Genomic DNA, 18,675 nt, shown 5'->3' with positions numbered 1-18,675 from the left:
TCCGCATATAATTTCTGCATACTGAATTTTAGTTTAATGTAATTTAATTTTAATGTAATGATTGAATCTGATTGCTGCTAACTCCGTTGTACCATACTTATCCCAATTGCTTTTATTAAAAGATGCAATAGTACACGACTTTATTGGTTAAATTATATTGTAGCCACTTTTAAAGACGTTTAATAGCTTTCTGCTGCTTTCAAGATAAAGCACAAATTCCATAGCAATACGTGGTGTTCTCGGAAACTGATTCTAAGGTATGTCTCCATATATCTGATTCTCTGAATCCAACGAACTATCAACGCTCTTCAAATACTGTTCATTCAGCTATTGTTTTGTTTGATCAGTTTAGTTTTATTAATCCTGAGCTTGATACGTGAGATATAACAAGACACACCAGTTCCCTGTGCTAGCGGATTTCACAGCCTGACCTCACCACGATGTTGGATACCTTTGTGCTTTTCTCTTTTTTTTTTCTGCTTGGAAGGCTTTCCTTAGCCCATTTCCTGGGAGGCCACATCCCAGTTATTCTTGAGTGGGACATTCTCCCATCATTCTCCCTGATGAAACCTTGCAGGGTCGCTTCCTGTTGGGAGTGGGGTTCATCTCAGCATAGAGCCCGCCTCTCAGTGGCACGTGTATCATTCTGTCATCATGTAGAATGACAGGCTTATCCACTAGACAGTAAGTTCTCCAAGGGAATAAACAGTGTTTGATTTTCTCTATAACCCTCATGTGCTATGCAGTTTGGCTTTTAGTAAGTGCCCAGTGGCTGAGGGATGGAGGGATAGATAAAATGTGTAGCTAGGTAAAAATAGAAGTATAGAGAGATGCAGAAAGAAAGGAAAATCAATACTTTAGTAGGAGACTTGGCAACAGATCATATTTCATTACTTCACCAATCTTCTTACCTTAGCATTAAAAGTTACACATAAGTACATATATATAATTATATATACACAGATTGTATACACACACACACATACACAGACAGATACACTGGGGGTGACTAGTTGCAGAGAACAAATACATCCATTTGCGGATGATCCTGATATGTGAGTCAAATTACATATGTTTAAGATGTAGGCAAATTCATGTCTTCGCCAAATTTTCCCCAAGCTATGGTTGTTTTTAAAGATGACTTGCAGGCTAATGAATACTCCAATAATGATTTGCAAGTTTTGCATTTAATTTAATCTTTGAATCCAAAGAGCACGAGGGTGAACTAATTAAGGAAGTTATTCATGTGGCTATCAGATGCTACAGTATGCAATACGTGTATTAAAGGCCGAGTCTGCCGTGAAATTTCCTGGCAGAGAAGATCCTGAGGCAAGGTTAGTGTCCCGCCTTTCAGCTCGCGTGTATTCTTGGCATGTTGCACCAGATGTTTTGCAAGCAATACTACCTGGTGAGGAAAATTCTCATTAGCATCACAAAGAATTCTGTATTTTGATGATACTTGTACGGTTACAAAGAGAATTATGAGTCTTTTATCCTATGCAATAAACCAGTAAGAGAAATTCCTGTGGTACTAAAGAATCCTGTTTTGTTTGAAAATAGATGTTGAATGAAGAGGATGAGGGGATGTGGGCAGTGAGACAGAGAGAAGAAAATGCCTACCTTATATGCTAGTTGGGGGCATTTGGGGGATACTGTTAGCATTCTTTAATGAGGATTGTAGAAATCATTTGATATTGCCTAACAGGTAAGCTTAAATGGGGGAGGGTGAGGAAAGGTCCAAAGATGGCAATAAAGAATTTCAAATCAAGATCAGAGGTGGTGTGCAAATGCCATCATTAATCATGAATTTAACCTTGGCCAATACCCTAGGCAGACTGAGCTTGTTTATGCCTATTTAAATCAGGTGTATGATAACATTAATAATAAATAACTTGCTAAGTGATTGTGAGGATTGAGTGGTAAGCATGCTATACATCTCCCTTTTTATTTGTTTGTCTTCTTTTTTTTTTAAGATTTTATTTATTTACTTGAGAGACTGTGTGAGTGGGTAGGGGAGAGGTGGTGAGCAGAGAGGGGAGGGAGGGGAAGGAAAAGAACAGAGAAAGAATCTCAAACAGACTCCATGCTGAGTGTGGAGCCTGGTGTGGGGCTCAGTCTCATGACATGAGCCTCCCCAGACCACCACCTGAGCTGAAACCAAGAGTCAAATGCCCAAGTGACTGAGCCACGCAGGTGCCCTTGTTAGTCTTCTTTTATTTTTTTAAATTATTTTTGTTATTATAAATTTATTTTTTATTGGTGTTCAATTTTGTTTGTCTTCTTTTAAAAGAAAGCCTGAAATAATATCTTCAGGTAAAAAATCATATTTGATACCAGAGAGACGACTGAGCTTAGAATCCGAGAGCCTGAACTGTATTTTGGTTTAAGCTACCAGTAGCTATGTAACCTAGGGTATGGCTACATCTTTCTCAGTCTTCAATTTCATAAGCTTTTAAATGAGAGTATTGACCTGGATGATTCTTAGGGTTCCTTCCATCCCAGTTCTTATGTTCAGTGATTCTATATAAATCTTTATAATGAAAGTCTACTATTTTCATTTTCCAAATGGTCCTAAGGAACAAAAAGGTTAAGCTGTTTGCCCAGGCTCTCTCAATACGCTAACAGCAGTTATGCATTAAAATGCAAACCTCCAGAATTTAGTGACTTAATGCTGCGTTAAGTTGCTTTTTTAGATACATACTTATACAGTGGCTCCCTAAGACTGAATACCCTGAAAAGAAAATCAGAGGTCGGCATTTTATGGATACTGCCAGTATAATTCTTTTTAAGTCTTACACAATTTGACCGGCTCTAGGAGAATTGGTTAGCAAAGCCATACACATTTTAATTACACAGATTATGCAACAGGGGGCTCTCTAACAAAGAAGAAAATTAGGGAGCACACATTTAGGCCTGATTCAGCTTCAAAAGCAGAGTAAGTCTTGCTCACAATTTTTAAGGAAGTAGAAGTGAGATGCTGTGCTATTACAGGGCTCAGCTAGGATTATAAACGGAGGGAGATGTCAGTACTGAGGATTATTTTCTGATTGCAGGACAGCAATGTGATATTGGATGGTTAGCATTCTGCCCACAAAGGCAGCCATATGACAAATCATGGTAAGACATTCTGAATGAGCTCAGACCCGCCAGCATCCTCTCTGGTGAATTTCTAGATTGAGCAATCAAGGGAAAATAGAGAGAGGAAGCTTTGCACCATGGATCGGAGTTCCGTGGGAGAGCTGGAAAGGGTTAATAGAACCAACATGATAGAGTGGAGAGGACATCCCTTTGGAAGGTAACAGATTGAAGTTCTGATTTCTTCACTAATTAGCTATCAACTTGACTAATTGAATTTTCTCCTCTTTCAGTGTCTTGTTCTGTAATAGTAGAATAATAATAATATCTATCATGCTAATCCCACAGGATAACTGTGAGGATTAAATGCTTGAAAAACACTTAAATCGTAAAATGTGATATGGCTTGTTCTCAATCTAATCTCTCAGTTCATACATATCTTTAGCTATTTAGGAGAAAGTATGGGCCTACTTCCAACCTTTCCTAGTTGAGAGCATTTTTCATATCAGGCTTTCCCACCCTGCCAAGTACCTCTTTTCTTTTCATATAGAGCAATAGAGAAAAGCTGCAACGACTAGCACCATCACCAGCACACTACCCCTTCCTTCTCCTTGCTACCATCAGCAACACAACTGGGAGGTGACTGATCTATTAGTAAAAGGCTGGATCCCAAAGTCCTGTGTTCAAATCCTGGCCATTCTCTTTCCTAGAAGTATAACTTAGCTAACTTGCTTAAGTTCTTTGTTCCTCTGTTTCCTTGTTGATAATAGCAGTGCCTACTTAGTAGGGTTGTTATGAAAATTAAATAATTGACACTTGTACTTAGACCAGTTTCTGGTAAATAATTAGTACTCTAGAAGTATTTACTTTAATTATTATTGCCTTTATCCAGAGTTATGGAGAAGTGCTTTGTGGTAAAAGATAACCTGTCAGGTTTCGTTCTTCTGGGGACTAAGGACATCTTAGTCATGGGCCTGAGGGATGAAGGATAACCAACCCTTCTTTTTATTTTAGTTAACCACCCCAAAGTTACTTTGGAGGATCAAAGGGAGAATCCTAGTCTGCTTTTTGTGACTTTTTGTGATGTGGTGAGCATTATAATTAGAACCAGAGAATTTTAGAGAGAGAAGGGATCTTAGTGATCATTTGGTTTATCTCATTCTCAGAATGGGAAAATAGATAGAGAAGAGGAATAATCTGTCCAAGATTCCATATTGAGCAAATAGCATGAGAATGAGATTTCAAGTCCAGCTAAGAGTAAGCGTATTAAAACATATTGCTTCTGTTGACTCTCCTCATTGTAGAATTATCTCTTTCTTTGATATGAATTATTACAAAACTGCTTATTAAGAGTCATCTAAAATTTCCTGATCTATTTAGATATGGCACAAAGGAAGAAGAAAACGCAACCTCCAAAGTTCAACTAGATGGGAATAGCTTTATTTTGTTTTGTGCCATCCTCACGAGTAACAGAGCACTTCATCATTTCTCATTCCTCCTCCACCTCCACCCACTCAGCGATAGAGGATCAAGTCTAAACGAAAATTGGGAGAATTTAGCTGCTTTAGAGAGTAACGTTGAAATTGGGGTCATTTATTCTCATGACAGTCTTTGCTACAGTTACTAGTGTCCTTTCTTTTTCAAGTAAGTGGTCACGTTGAAAATATTTGGGCAGTTTAGATTATATATTATTTTTTGTTGTTGTTTAGAATCCCTAAAATTGAATGTCACTCCTGGTTCCAAGACCCTTCCAAAAGTAACCTTCCATTGGAGGCTTCAAAATGTAAAGATCATCTGTTACTCTTTTTAAAATTTCTCATTTTATAGAGGAGTAAACTGATAGAGGTTAAATGACCTTTCTATGGTCACGCAATTTTCTTCTCAAAAATGTCACTCTGTGGGACACGTGCTTATACTTTCCAATTACCGTGTGTATAATAAGTTAAAAATTGCACATCAGGCAACAAGATGATTGGCTTTTCAAATCTCTGACATCACAAATATGACAACTGTCGATCCACCTTCTACTGTCATTCCATCTTCCTTCCTGTGTTTTGGAACATTGAGTTGAGAAATCATTTTGTAAGAATTTTTCTCAGTTTATACTAAGTTTTCTCAAATTGGTTTTGAGTTTTCCGGAGTTGTGATTCTCCTTTTTCTTTCTAAAAAATGAAATCAAAGATACTATATTAAAAGCTGTGAATGTGTACATAGATTTAAATATGTCCTTCTTTCTACCATAAATTGAATCTCCAGATTTCTCTATGATTACTGATAGTAGAAATGGTAGGTCTTGTAGTAGACAATTGCAACTGGAGGCCGATAACTATTTGCTTTTCATATTTCCATTATGACCCTAACAGTTTACCTACACAAGACCTTCTATGCAGGGAACCTTCATAGAGTTCCTAATAATATCTTTTGCCCTGCAAATCATTTCCCTTTGGTTCTCTGTTCACCTTTAAGCTGTTAGCTTTTGGTTACTTTAAAATCTCTTATCTCAAGTGTGATCTTTTCTACACAGGAATCCAGAAGGAATTCTGTGACTGTCCTCCACAGAATCCACTATACTTTTAACTAACACCTTGGAGGCTTTTGACTCTGGCCTTTCCTGGGGAGCTTTTCTCACTTATATTTTAATAGGTTCAGGTCTCCTTTTCCTTGCTCTAGAATACTGTACCTCATCGGAACATGATCCTTTAACTGCTCAACTGTTCATTGAGGAGCAACGCCTTTAATCAGCTAAGCCATCTTAATACACCATATAAGGTAACTGTTAGCCGTGTGCTTTCATCACATGGTTATCTTGATATGTCTTCCTTGACGGTCTCCTTGAATCTCACATCTTGTACCATTTTACCATCATGTTTTCACTAGGAATCAGTTTGATCATTCATTCACCCTTGTCTTTTAAATTTCTTAAAAAAAAAATTTTTTTTTTCAAGTATTGCCTTGGATTCAGCCTACAGTGATTCTGTTTTATTTTCCACCCCAGCAGTGCTAACTGTAACCATTTTATAGAATATGCATCTCAGCTCGTGGAACCCTCCTCCAATACTTCCTCTGGTATTGCTCTTACTTGAATGTCTCTGATGATGGGGAGCTCACTTCCCCTTTTTGTGAAACCGTCTATTTCACTGTTGAGCTGCACTTTCTTGTATAAAACTGCTTAACTGAACCCAGGTTTGCCTCTGGGTACACAGGATACCTCTTTCTTTTTCCAAGAAAAACATCTTTAGACACTTGGAGATAGACATCACTTCTTTCAATTTTTCTTTCCTTGGCTCTAGTTATTAAACTAGTACTTCAAATGAGGCCATGATCATCAGGAAACAACTAGTCTGGATGCCTCTGACTGAGATTCTGAATGGCCTTAGTCCATGGCAATCCTAACTTTTTTTTAACACTTCAAGAATATAAACGGTCTCCTTATTAATTCATATTAATTCATCATCTAAAGACAGGCATGAAGAGAGCCTTGGATTTGGAGTCTGCCAAACTAGATTTGAATTCTTGACTGGACCGATGCTTCAGACAATTGACTAACCTTTCTCACCTTCAGTTTTCTCATTGTACAGGTGGAAAATGATGTTGGCCCTGTAGGACTGTCATGACGATTAAGTAAAATAATTTGTAGAGTGCCCAGCACTGTCCCTGGTCGATTGCGGTTGCCTGATAAATTTTAGTTTCCTTTGTCTTTCCTACCCTCTTCTTCCTTTTCTTCAGATACTTTTAACCTGTACTTTGAACATAGTTTTCAGTTGATGTTTTTGCATGGTTCTAACTAATTAATATGGACTCTGTAAGGAAAACCCAATGATTGCTTGATTAAAATGAAAATGGGGTTAATATAAGACTATATTGAAGGCCAGTGTGTAACAGAGGAAATCACAACATGGAGAGAAATTGCAACTAACATCTAGATAACTTGATACGATTCACTCCCCAGAGTCCATAGCTCCAGACCAGTGTCTTAGGAGTGCCTTTGAGATTGTTTTTCTGTACAGTTTCTGGCCTGATTTTACTTGCTAGAGCATCTCTTCCCCTGACAGTCAGAACAACTGTAGGTCTGAATGGATTGCTCAAAATTCAGGGACAAGAAAGAAAGGCATGCCTCCTTTTTGGAACTTTAAATGTAACTTTTCAGGTCTAGGTCTCTTTTATCTGATGCCTGAAACTATGACTTTCTACTCACTTTAGAGAATAATCTTTCCCCCAGGAGAATGGTGTTGGTTTACCCTAGGAGTTTATCAAGGTTGCATTATCAGAGAACAGTAGTTCAATGTCTGTGCTAGATGTACAAAGGGGATAAGGGGAACACATTCCCAGATTAAGACCGGGTGTTTTCTACTATAGTTATCAGACATTTGTTTCTTTTTTTATTATAGCTACTACTTAAATGATGCTATCAGAGACTCAAGGTGATACCACTATTAATAAAAGTTTGCCTAAGGTTTTCTTTAAGGTAAAATTTGAGACTATTCTTGCTCATCCTGAACATTTATTATTTTCAAGTTAAAACCAAATCTATATACACAGTTACAGAGTATCTGCTCTAGTCAAAGTACTAGATCCTTATAGGAATAGAAAATTTAAGTCATGATTCTCTCTTCCAAATTCTATTTCTAATTTCACAAATTGATTTTACTTAGAATATTGTTTTAAATAGTGATGTCCAGTTATTTTAGCATGAAGTCAACATTCTTTCCCTGATTTTTTGTCCTCAGCAAATAGTAAATGCTTCTAGTTACTTATCTTTTAAAGGCCAACTCTGGCTATTTCCTTGTCTTATCCTCTTATAGAGATGAGAAGAAGAGCTGTCAAAATGTGGAGGAAGGAATGGAATCTCTTCTCCCTTGCTGTGTTCTTGTGAAAAATATTTTTAAGTGAATGAGAATTTTACTAAATACTTTCATTTAGTACTCCAGAATTTTCAAACATTTTCTTGTTTGCTTCCCTACTATTCTGAAAGGAAGCTTGCTAAATATTTTTTACTTTGGTTTTGAGCAATTTTGCTTCTCGTAAAATGTGAATTTAGATATTTTTAGATGAAAGGTACTATATTTCATTCATCTATCCACTCATCAACTCATCCATTTACTCACTCATTTATTCATTGACTCATTCATATTTTTCTTTGTTTTAAAAATTTGTGCTTTTTTCAATATATTATTTTAATTAATCTACATCCTATATAGCAGTCATTTTACAGGCAAACAAACTTAGGCTCAGGTAGGCTAGGTAACTTTATGCAAGGACAAATTATTTAACTCTAAATTACATATTCTTTCTGCTTTCATTCATTTTTAGAGAATTCCTGAAACTTAGGACTAGAAATGACCTCACTGGTCACCTTGTCCAAACTCCCATTTGATCCCTTGATAGTTTTCCCTAACCAGTTTGTGTATTTCAGTCATTTCCAATAGAGCCATACTCAATACCAAATACCTATGAGCACAGGACCAGTGTGATCTTTCAGTGTTATTTTAACAGCACCCAGTGGACAAAAATATGAATTTGTTACAATTTTAATAGTACAGTTTGAGTGTCAGTCATGTGCTGGGTGCTGTAAGAGACTGCTATTTCAACAAGATCTAGTCCCTGAAAGTTTGGGATCTAAATTTAGAAATGAGAGCAACTAGGAATGGTCCATAGAGAAAGAAGCTCAGTAAAGATGGCTGACAGCATGGATGTTAGGACTGTCAAGACCTTTTAAGGTCATTTTGATCATATTCTGAGAGTTTAAAAATTGACTACTTATTTTATCTGATGTCTGTGGTGTTTCTTTTCCTTATTGTTATATTCCTTCTCTTATGTGAAAGTGATTGTGTATGTGTATGTGAGTGAGAGACACACAGTGAGAGAGAGAGAGAGACAGAGACAGAGACACAGTGAGAGAGACAGAGAGACAGATAGGTTGAAAGAGAGATTGAGAGAAAGAGATCAGACTAAGACTATAGACCTAAATATTGGGGATTGGTGTTGCTAAGGGCAGAAATCTAGGTAGTGTTCCCTCTCAGGCAATCAGATTTTAACAGATGGATTGAATTTAGGCAGACAACTTTAAAGGGTTTTGATAAAGCAAAATGATCAACTTGGAGATACTAAGACTACCCCTGAGTTAGCTGAGTTTGTTTTTTGATGTAAGAATAAATGCTTCATTTTTTACTTTAAGATGGATAGATAAGTGGGTTAATTAATTAATTTCATTGATTAATTTACTCAAGAATTTATTGAGCACATGCTACATACTTAATGCTATTTTAGGTACTGGAGTTAGAAAATAAACAAAATCAGTAATCTCCCTGTCCTTATGGGTTTATAATCTCATGAGGATCTTCCAGCTACATTTCCCTTCTAGAAGGAAGAGGTATCTCTGGATCAGTGACAGTGGAAATTAGAAAGGGGCTAAAATGATAGTGAGTCAGTGAAGAAAGACTTTCTAACGTCCTCAATCCAGCTGGGAAGGAAAATAACCAAGTGCCAACCATGAGGTTCAAGCCAAACTAATGTCTACTTTTTTAGGAACAAGAATGGAAGAAATGGAAATTTGTCCTCTTATAAATTTCTCTAATTCCTTTTTTTTTTTTAAGGATTTTATTTATTTGACAGAGAATGAGAGAGAGAGAGCACATGCAGGTGGAGAGGTGGGCAGAGGGAGAGGGAGAAGCAGACTCCCCACTGAGCTGGGAGCCCAATGTGGGGCTCTATACCAGGACTCTGGGATTATGACCTGAGCAGAAGGCAGATGCTTAACCTACTGAGCCACCCAGGCACCCATTTAATTCCTATTTTGACTTAGTTTCCCTATAGTATTCTTATGAAGCTCAACTTGAATTACTGATCAAAAGAGGAGGACACAGTCTCAGAATCAGAGGGTATCCTCTCATGGCCAAAGGTGGGAATGTTGCCCCCTTACCTTAGCTCTGTAGCCCAGAGAGAAGTACAAGCTGCAGAAGATTTGGGACACTCGGGTCCTTTCCCTTCCAATATTGAGTGATCTCTTCAAGGTCAGTTTACCAAATGTGAAGCCCTGTTAGTGAGTACTAGAGGTTAGTGAATGAAAAGACATTCAACATTCCCATTTTTTCTCTGTGATCTTAGGTTGTGAGAGACCTTGAGATCAAAAGGCCTGGATTAAACTCCTAGATCCTCACTCATCTGTTGTGTGACCTTGGGGGATGTCATCACTTATTGGAGTCTTAGTTTGTCAGTAAAATTGGGTTACTATTGTTCCTTTAACTTTCTTCTCAAGGTTGTTGGGAGTCTCACTGAGATAATACATGGGGAGATGATTTCTAAGCAGTAGAAAACTATATAAATGCAAGTGACATTTGCTTTCTTATTTTATTAGTTTTATTGCATGATTATAATTGTGTATGATAGCATGTTTTTATTGACATACAGTGTAACACAGAGAATAAAAGGGACGCTCTGGAAATGAATTCTGTGGGTTACACCTGAACTCTACTAATTCTTAAGTGGGTGACCTTGATTAAGCAACTGAACCTCTTTGTGACCCACTTTCTTCATTTATAAAATGAGGATAATGACAGAACCTACCTCATAGGGTTGTTATAAGGATTCAATGTGTTCATAATTACAGTGCAGTTAGAGCTGCAGGGTGCTTAGCATTGGCTCACATCAGTTGTACCTTATATTTCTTATCAAAACAGAAATTTTTTGAAACATTGATAATTTCTCTACTTGGGCAATAAGGACACCACCCCTGATGTATTTCAGAGAGAATTAAATCTATTGTCTTTCCTATTTTGAGAAATGATCAAAACCAAACACATGACATGTAAAAATGCAGTTATTGAACTATTGGATAAAGATCCACAAAGAAATGTGTTGTGTAAAGGAATTCACAGATTATTAGAAAGTTAATTGTTTATATTGCTTTTGCCAACCTATTTTCACTGACAATCTGGCAGAGAAAAGCAAAAATAAAAGGAACTGCCACTCCTGCATGAGATAAAATTCATGGAGAAAAGGTCTTCTTCTGCCTGTCAAGCTTGCTGTGTCAGAGCCCAATGAGCTCATGTTCGCCAAGCTTTGAGTCAGGGGCCTAATCTCAGAGAAGGATGATATATGAGCAGAACTACACTCCTTTGTGTTCCTAACGGGCAAGGACATTGACAATATTCCACTAATGAAAATTTTGTTTGCCATTACAATGTCAAGGTTAATCATTCATTTCAAGTAGATCCAGCCTTCATTAAATACATCATGTCCAGGAGTGAATGATGATGTATGAATCACAAGGTATGTTTTCCTGTTTTGGGAAGTCTGGGTTTTATGGCAGGACTTGATTAAAATGGATATATATATTTTTAATTTTCTTTATTTATTCATGAGATACGCAGGGAGAGAGAGAGAGGGGCAGAGACACAGGCAGAGGGAGAAGCAGGCTCCACACAGTGAGCCGGAAGAGGGACTGGATCTGGGGACCCTAGGACCACGCCCTGGGCCGAAGGCAGGCGCTAAACCGCTGAGCCACCCAGGGATCCCCTTAAATGGATATTTTAATGACAGCATGCTCATTCTAATACTTTATGTTATTATCACATCTTCTTTGAGGCTTGCAACAGCTCAGTTAGATAGGTACTGCTGGTGTCGTGATCGCTGACCTGTTTTGCAAATGTGGTTTAGACAGACTGGATAACTAGTCCAGTAGCATAGAGCTAGTGGGTGTTTAAGAGTTAAGTAAGTTCCTGATGACATGTACTGTAAGTTCATTGAGGGCAGGAAGATTGTAGAGGGTGTATAGAGTTCTCCTTGATAACCAAAGTAGAGCCTTGTATGTACCCTGTGCTCAATTCAAGGTTTCAAGTGGATTGTGGTTTCAATTCAAGGTTTCAAGTGACAGTGACCCTAAGAATTTGATGGTGGGAGTTAGAAGGCTTGACATGTGTGTAAGGGAAAGACTATTTAACGTTCTGTGTTTTTCGCTTTTAAAATATGGACATGATTAAGACTGTCCATGCTTTATTTGCTTGAGTCGAGGTCAGAAATAGAAACACAACTCCGTAAGTATCCTTTCAGTGTGTATCTGACAACTTTCTCCAAAGTAATTAAAACTGCTTCCAACCATGATGCCTTCAGAATTGTGAAGGTAAGAGTTTCAAGTTGGTCAAAGAAAGGCATCATAAACATCAAGGTATTGTTATCTCTGAGATATTGCCCTTTAAAAATTGTTTTACCTAAATCATCAGTAGGCTGATTTGGTCTCATTCCTGATGCCCAAACGCGAAGATGCTGAAATGCCCGTGTAACTGTGGAGGAAGATTCCTGACATTTGGTGGCCCAGGTTATGAATTTCTGGATAACAAAAAGCTGACTTAAAGTTTAGAAGCTACTTTGCTTCTAAACTAAACAGCTGTGTGCAGAGATCCTAGATAACTTCTCAGAGGTCCTGAGACTTACCTCTTCTTCTCATTGAGGAAATGTAGTAAATAAAGTAAAGGATGCTGAGGAGGACTTCCAGGGCTCAGCAGCCAAAGGAGCACTCTCACAACATCTTCAGAGGTGCAAGAAGAAGAGTAGTTTTTGTTGTCTAATCGAATGGAAAACACCACATTCTTTTAATAGAGATCTAAAGACAGGAATAGTGTCACTCTCAGAAAGCTCCCACTTGTTGTTTTTATTTTGTTCCTTAAACGCCTGACTTGATGCTGGCATGTCAAGACCAAGAGGAGAACTTCAAACAAGTGTTGTCTGCTTTTTCATCTCCTGCCCCATCACCCTCTTCTATCTTGTGCCACCACATTGGTTTCCTTCTGCATCAAACTATGTTCTTTGCATAAACCTGCAGAAAAAAAGACCCAACACATGCAAAGATTAGATAACACACATTCTCTTCCCAGGCTTTTCTTTTTGGGGGAGTGGGAATCACAGGATTACAATTCTGTGGAAGTGCTAGATTTGGAGAGGCTGAGTTAATTTCTTCCTCCTAGTATTATCTACATTGTGTGTGTTTGTGTGTGTGTGTGTGTGTGTGTATGAGTGTGAATAAAACTCTCAAGCTTTGACACATGAAAAACTTGTTAAAAACTCAAATTCCTGGCCTCCACTACTCAGAGACTTATGCTTCATGTTCTGAGAAACCATCGGGAATCTGCATTTAAAAAAAGCATCTCAGAAGAGTATCATGCATTTTCTTAAAAAAAAAATAAAAACAAACAGTCATCATCTCTTGCACTCATTTGGCATTTTCCAGTTTTCAAAATGCTTGCACATACATATTCAGTTCTCTGAGGTAGATGGGAATGATTATGCCCATTTTGAGGATAAGATACTCCAAGTTTAGCAATGATTTCCTCAGGGCCTCACCACACACCCCTCGCTTGCCCATTTCCCTGTATTCCTCACCTTAGCTGACCTTTTCCTTTTGGGGTGTTGAGCTGCAAGAGGCCAGGGGCCCCCAAAGCCAGCCAGTACTGTCTGTGCCTGCCTTCCTCGACAATGAGACAAGTTTCTTCTGGTAGCCAAGGAAGGAAAATGATTTTATCTGTGAAATGTGAACACTTCCCTAATTGACAATGTTATCAATTGGTTCCTTGCCCTATTGGGATGCATTTTTGAAAATGTATTCAGCTTTACTTTGGGAGGAGTGTGTATGTGCCTGTGTTTGTCTTTTTTACCTGTCTTGTTCTATATCGTTAGAATCCCAAGTTCACTGTCCTTACTGAGTCACATTGCACTGCCGAAGGGGATTGTGTCGTGTGGACAATTGGGATTCACTCCTCTGCGGAGCCTTGCTTATTCCATCCTCCTCCTAGGTGTCCACCCCATAAACCCTCCATCTGCTTCTGTTATGTCCAGCAGCAGCACCAAATATACAGGACCCCAGACACCCTAGGCTTGTTTGACACAGTGCTCCCTGGAATCAGCCTCAGAGGCCTCAATCCTTCTCATTGCCTAAGTGGATTTCTGCTAGGTTTGTGCCCACATCCAGAGAGTTCTGGGACCTCTCCTCCGGGTCCCCTATCCAGTAGCTTCCTGGGCCTGCACGGTCCTTGCCCTCTATTCGGATGTCTCGAACATATACTTGTTTCTGTTGGAAATCATCCACTTAATCTTCTAGCACTACCCTTTATGCTTAGTGGAGAGACCAGGCGCAGGATTAGGGATATCTGAAGACAAGTTGAAGAGAGATTTTTAAATACAACGAAGAGCCAGGTCCAGACCCTAGCAGGAATGGAAGGTGATTATTCCTTTACCTTTCCAAAACCTTTCATGCTGCATTTCAATTTGGGTGACAGCATCTTCTCTGCTGAGTTTTCTGTAACATCTGCCATCACAAGCATCCTGGAGACCTGGACTGCACTCCAAGGCCCGTTGTTGACTGCCCTTGCCCACAGTCACCCCGTCACCCCTCCTGCATTCTCCTCTCTGTGCGGGGTGCTCACTCAGATCCCTCATTTTAAGGAGAGAGAACCTGCTTTGCAGCTTTCTGGATAGAACCAAGAAAACTGGGTTTCAAGGATGCGGAAGCACTTTATCCTGTTACAAAATGAGCTGAAGGTGGGGCTCGACATTAGGGCCCGAAAGGCCATTGTTACTTTCTCCAGTGTCCACTGCCTTCCTTCCGAAACCGAGAATTCTGCGTGCGCCAGCTTCAGGGAGAGAGGGTGGACTGCTGTCCCTCAGCTTCTCCCCCCTCCTAGCCCCCCTCTTTGTGCACTCGGGGTCCTTTAACCGGCCGGTGCTTGTGTTTTCTCTTGGGGGAGGGACGGGACGCCACAGACCCGAGCTGCAGTTCCTTCACTCTGCCTCTGAGAATTTCTCATCCAAACCTCAATCACGTAGGATTGCGTAGAGAGGAGAGAAGGGGAGAGACAGAAGACGGAGAAGGGGGAGAGGGGTGACGGGGGGGAGGAGAAGAGAGTCTGGGAGCCGAGGGCGCCTGGGAGGGAGGAGGACCCGAGCGCCGCGCCCCCCTGCGCGCGGGGAGCCCGACCCCCGGCCCGGCCCGGCCCGGCCCCCCGGGCGCTGCCCAGCCCTCGGGCGGAGGGGAGCCGCGCCAGAGCTGCCCCGGCGGCCGCCGGCTGTCGTTCCCCCCCCCTCGGTGTCCGCCGCCACCGTCCCCGCCTGGAGTTTGCAGCGGAGCGAGCCGGCTGCGCGGCGGCGGGGACGCCCGGGGCGCCCCAGCCCCTGCCCGTGAACGGGACTCGGCCCTGAGCGCCCCCTCCGGGGCCTGGGGAGGCGGCGGCGCTGAGCGGCCACCCGCGCGCCAAGTTGGGCGAGTTGGCGGCGGCCCCGGGGGGCGCGCGGCACAGCCCCCGCCGTCGCCCGGGACGGCCTCGGGGGCCCCCGCCTGCGCTCCCGGCGCCGGACCGCGGTGGGCAGCCCCGGCCCGGAGCCGGAGCCGGAGCCGCAGCCGCCTGGAGCCGCCTGGAGCCGCCGTCGCCCGCAGCCAGCCCCCGCCCCTCCCGAGCCGCCGCGCCGGGGGTTCGCCGCGCGCCGCTCCCTGGCGTCCTCGGCCGGGATGGGCTGCGCGGGAGCCGGGGGTCGGCCTCGCGGGCGGCGGGTGAGCCGCAGCTGACCTGCCGCCTGCAGCTGCGCACCCGCGGGCCGCGCGCGCGCCTGGGGGTCCGGGCCGCGCGGCGATGACCTGATCCCGAGCCCGCCAGGGCGCCCCCTCCTTCCCTGTTCCCTCGCTTCCCTCGGAGCCTGTGCGGAGACCGGCTCGGTGCGGCGGCCCCGGGCGGACCACGGCGGGGAGCTCCAGTTAAGGCGTGTGGGCGCCGAGCTGGAGAGGACACCTTCGGCATCGCTGCCTTTTGAGGGGGCTTATTTAAACTACTGAGTCATTCCAGATTTAGGATTCCCTAAATAATCACCAACTGTGCCCGTCTTGTGCCAGAAAGCGAGCCGAAAGAGCGAGAGCGCCCGCTCTTGGGACCCCGCGCATCCCCGGCGCTCGCTCGCCTCCCGCGGGCTTCTCCCCGAGGGGTGCTTCGGCCCTCGAGGCTCTCCCTCCCTCGGTCCGTCGGTCCCTCGCTCCCTCCACCCCTCCCTCCCTCCCTCCCTCCCTCCCTCCTTCCCTCCTTCCCTCCCTCCTTCCCCGGCCCTCCTTCCCTCCCCCTCCCCTCGCCTCCCGCTCTCTTCGCAGCGCGGCCGGCGGGGAGGTGCGCGCACCGCAGCTGGAAACAGCTGCCCGCGCCCCGCGCCCGCGCCCGCGCCCGCGCCCCGCGCCCCGCGCCCCTACCCGGACTCCGGCTCGCCGCTCCCACTTCGCGCCTCTCGGAATTGCAGAACTCCGGCGGCCGGGCCCTGGAGAACCGCAGCCGGCGCGATGCATTCCGTAGACCTCACCCAGCCGGGACGGACCTCCTAATCTCCAGAACTGCGGGCCGCAGGGAGTTAAATTGCTGCCTTCCTCTCCTTCTCTCTGGCTGGCGGTTGGTGGCTTGTTTTCTAAAGGAACGTTTTATTCACTTTTTAGTATTTTCTACCGGGGGGCACGCTACCCGCCTCGGCCCGGACTCTGCTTTGCAAACGGGTTTTCTATGTATGTATGTGTGGATGCACTTCGGACACCTTGCCGCGCTTGCGCCTCCCCAGCGGGGGCACGGCTCGTTGTTTCTGGACATCCTTCCGACCCTTCCACTTGGGACTCTGAACGCAGTGTGACCAAAGTCCCCCCCCCCCACCCCCAGCCCCTTGGACGCGGATCGCCGGGGGAGGGTGCAAGTTTGGGGTGCAAGAGTCTAGTTAACTGGAAGGCCTGGGACCGCCCCGCCCCCGCTGCCAGCGGTCGGGGAAGTTTACATCTGGATTTTCACACATTTTGTCGCCACTGCCCAGACTCTGACTAACCTTGTGGGCGTCGGGTTTTCGGCACCGCAGGCTCCTCAAACATTAGCACTGCCTCCCCGCGCCTGCCCCGGCCCTCCAGGCCGCCGAGGTCCTGCCCTCGCCCCGGCGGAGCGCGGACCCGAGCGCGCAGGGGAGCCGGGGCCTGGGGCCGCGCCGAGCAGCTATGGCTGCGGCGATAGCCAGCTCCTTGATCCGCCAGAAGCGGCAGGCGAGGGAGTCCAACAGCGACCGGGTGTCGGCCTCCAAGCGCCGCTCCAGCCCCAGCAAAGACGGGCGCTCCCTGTGCGAGAGGCACGTCCTCGGGGTGTTCAGCAAAGTGCGCTTCTGCAGCGGCCGCAAGAGGCCGGTGAGGCGGAGACCAGGTCAGTAGCAGCCCGGGCGGTGGGCTCCCCGGAGCTCACGCCCCTCTCCCGCGCGAGGGAACCGGGGTCCCCCTGGGGCCATTCCGGGGGAGCCCCCCTTCTCCCCTCATTTCCGGACGTCTCTCTTTCAATCACCCTCGGGCAGTTGGTAGCTTCTAGTCCCACATTCAGGAAAACACTTCATTATCTTGATGAACCCTCGGCTTGACTAGGGTGAGGGCTACCTGGCTAGATGCTCCTGGTCCCATAAAGCCTGTAGGATCCTTGAGGGCGGCGGCCGGCTCCTTCCTAACCCCTTTCTCTATTTCCCGTCCATCCGTCCATCCATCCATCCATCCATCCATCCATCCATCCATCCATCCATCCATGGCGCATACTGCCTGCTGAAGACCCAAATATAAACAAACGTTATCTCCCCTGACATTTAGCATAGTTCTGGACACTGACACTGAGTAGACACCAGATGAGCCTGATTTTTTTTTTTTTTTCGTTTTCTAACTCTTCCTCCAGCAACACCTGATAGTGCATCTTTCAGAGGTTCCAGGGGGTTCTCACCTCCCCACTTTCCCACATGCCCCTTTACTTCCTTGTCCACAGACCTCTTTTTCCTGTTCTCTTCCTCCAGCACTCTCTTGGTTTCCCAGGGTTCTGGTCATGAACTTTTCTGCCCTATTGCTCCCATCCTTTGCACACTCGCACTTTCTTTTGGGACATTAAGGAAAAGACATGGTATCTGCAGTTGGGCCTAAGGGAGTGTGAAAAAAAAAAAAAACAACAACTTTAGATTTCCTAGAGATTTTCTTGTTCAGGCCTTTCTGAAGTTCTCTTCTTTGTCCCTCAACTCACATGGTTGGTCCTCAGTGTGATCTTTATTTACAAAGTGGAAAGTGGATACCTTTCCAAGTACTTATTCCCAGCTCAAACCAGGCCAGCTTGAGAGGATGAAAGCAGACTTGCCCAGATTTGTGCTTCCACCAGGCTTCATTGATCCTCAGGGTGTGGCCTGCCGGATCACTGGCAATTTGCAGATACCTTACCCTTGGTGTGGTCAACCGAAAGGAAATATGGCCTAGATAAAAAGCTTGCTCTGTGATCAGTTGACTGGTTTCGGTTAGCATCTTTGCAACTCTGACTGTAATGTTCTCCTGGGTTCCAGAAATGAAACATGGGCTAGGGTCATTGGGGTGAGGAAAGCATTAGGAAAGTGTGGCTGGGTGAGGCTCAGAATTAGTTTAGAAATTGAGGATTAAGTCTTAAGAAGAAGACATCTCATTTTCATTTTTCCCGTGGGTTTTCATGACATGATTCCCTCCACAGTGGACTCTTTCTCTTATTCTGTGATGCCGATCAAAATAGAACATTTCAGGAGTAAACAGTGAGATGATGATCCCAAGGCGAGAGCTACTAAAAT

General features: G+C 43.9%; 1 protein-coding gene and 1 long non-coding RNA gene across 5 annotated transcripts in view; one reads left to right on the top strand and one right to left on the bottom strand.

The window, feature by feature from the left end:
- The window catches only part of FGF12 (fibroblast growth factor 12), a 543,042-nt gene that overhangs the window by 275,324 nt on the left and 249,043 nt on the right, over positions 1–18,675 (top strand). The window contains exon 1 of one of the 3 annotated variants that reach the window (XM_025425367.3): positions 16,273–17,264. The exons of the other annotated variants lie outside the window; for them this stretch is intronic. Within the exon in view, the coding sequence (XP_025281152.1) occupies positions 17,066–17,264 (199 nt within the window). The 5' untranslated portion in view covers positions 16,273–17,065. Of the gene's footprint in view, positions 1–16,272; positions 17,265–18,675 lie in introns of those variants that run through there. 3 annotated transcript variants of the gene reach the window in all.
- LOC112645838 (uncharacterized) lies at positions 840–17,577 on the bottom strand. Of its 2 annotated transcripts, none has more exons than XR_004812114.2 (5): positions 16,903–17,577; positions 16,292–16,500; positions 12,505–12,886; positions 9,995–10,108; positions 840–1,405 (listed from the first exon to the last, which is right to left on the bottom strand). It is a non-coding gene; the product is annotated as an uncharacterized LOC112645838 (long non-coding RNA). The 2 variants fall into 2 exon arrangements; XR_003127283.3 differs by lacking the exon at positions 840–1,405 and adding an exon at positions 4,494–5,237 and having other exon boundaries at positions 16,903–17,576.

The sequence above is a fragment of the Canis lupus genome, chromosome 34 (genome assembly GCF_003254725.2).
Source record: "Canis lupus dingo isolate Sandy chromosome 34, ASM325472v2, whole genome shotgun sequence".
Taxonomy (NCBI): Eukaryota; Metazoa; Chordata; class Mammalia; order Carnivora; family Canidae; genus Canis; species Canis lupus.
Note: the sequence above shows the minus strand (reverse complement) of the source record. Positions and strands in the feature narration are given on the sequence as shown.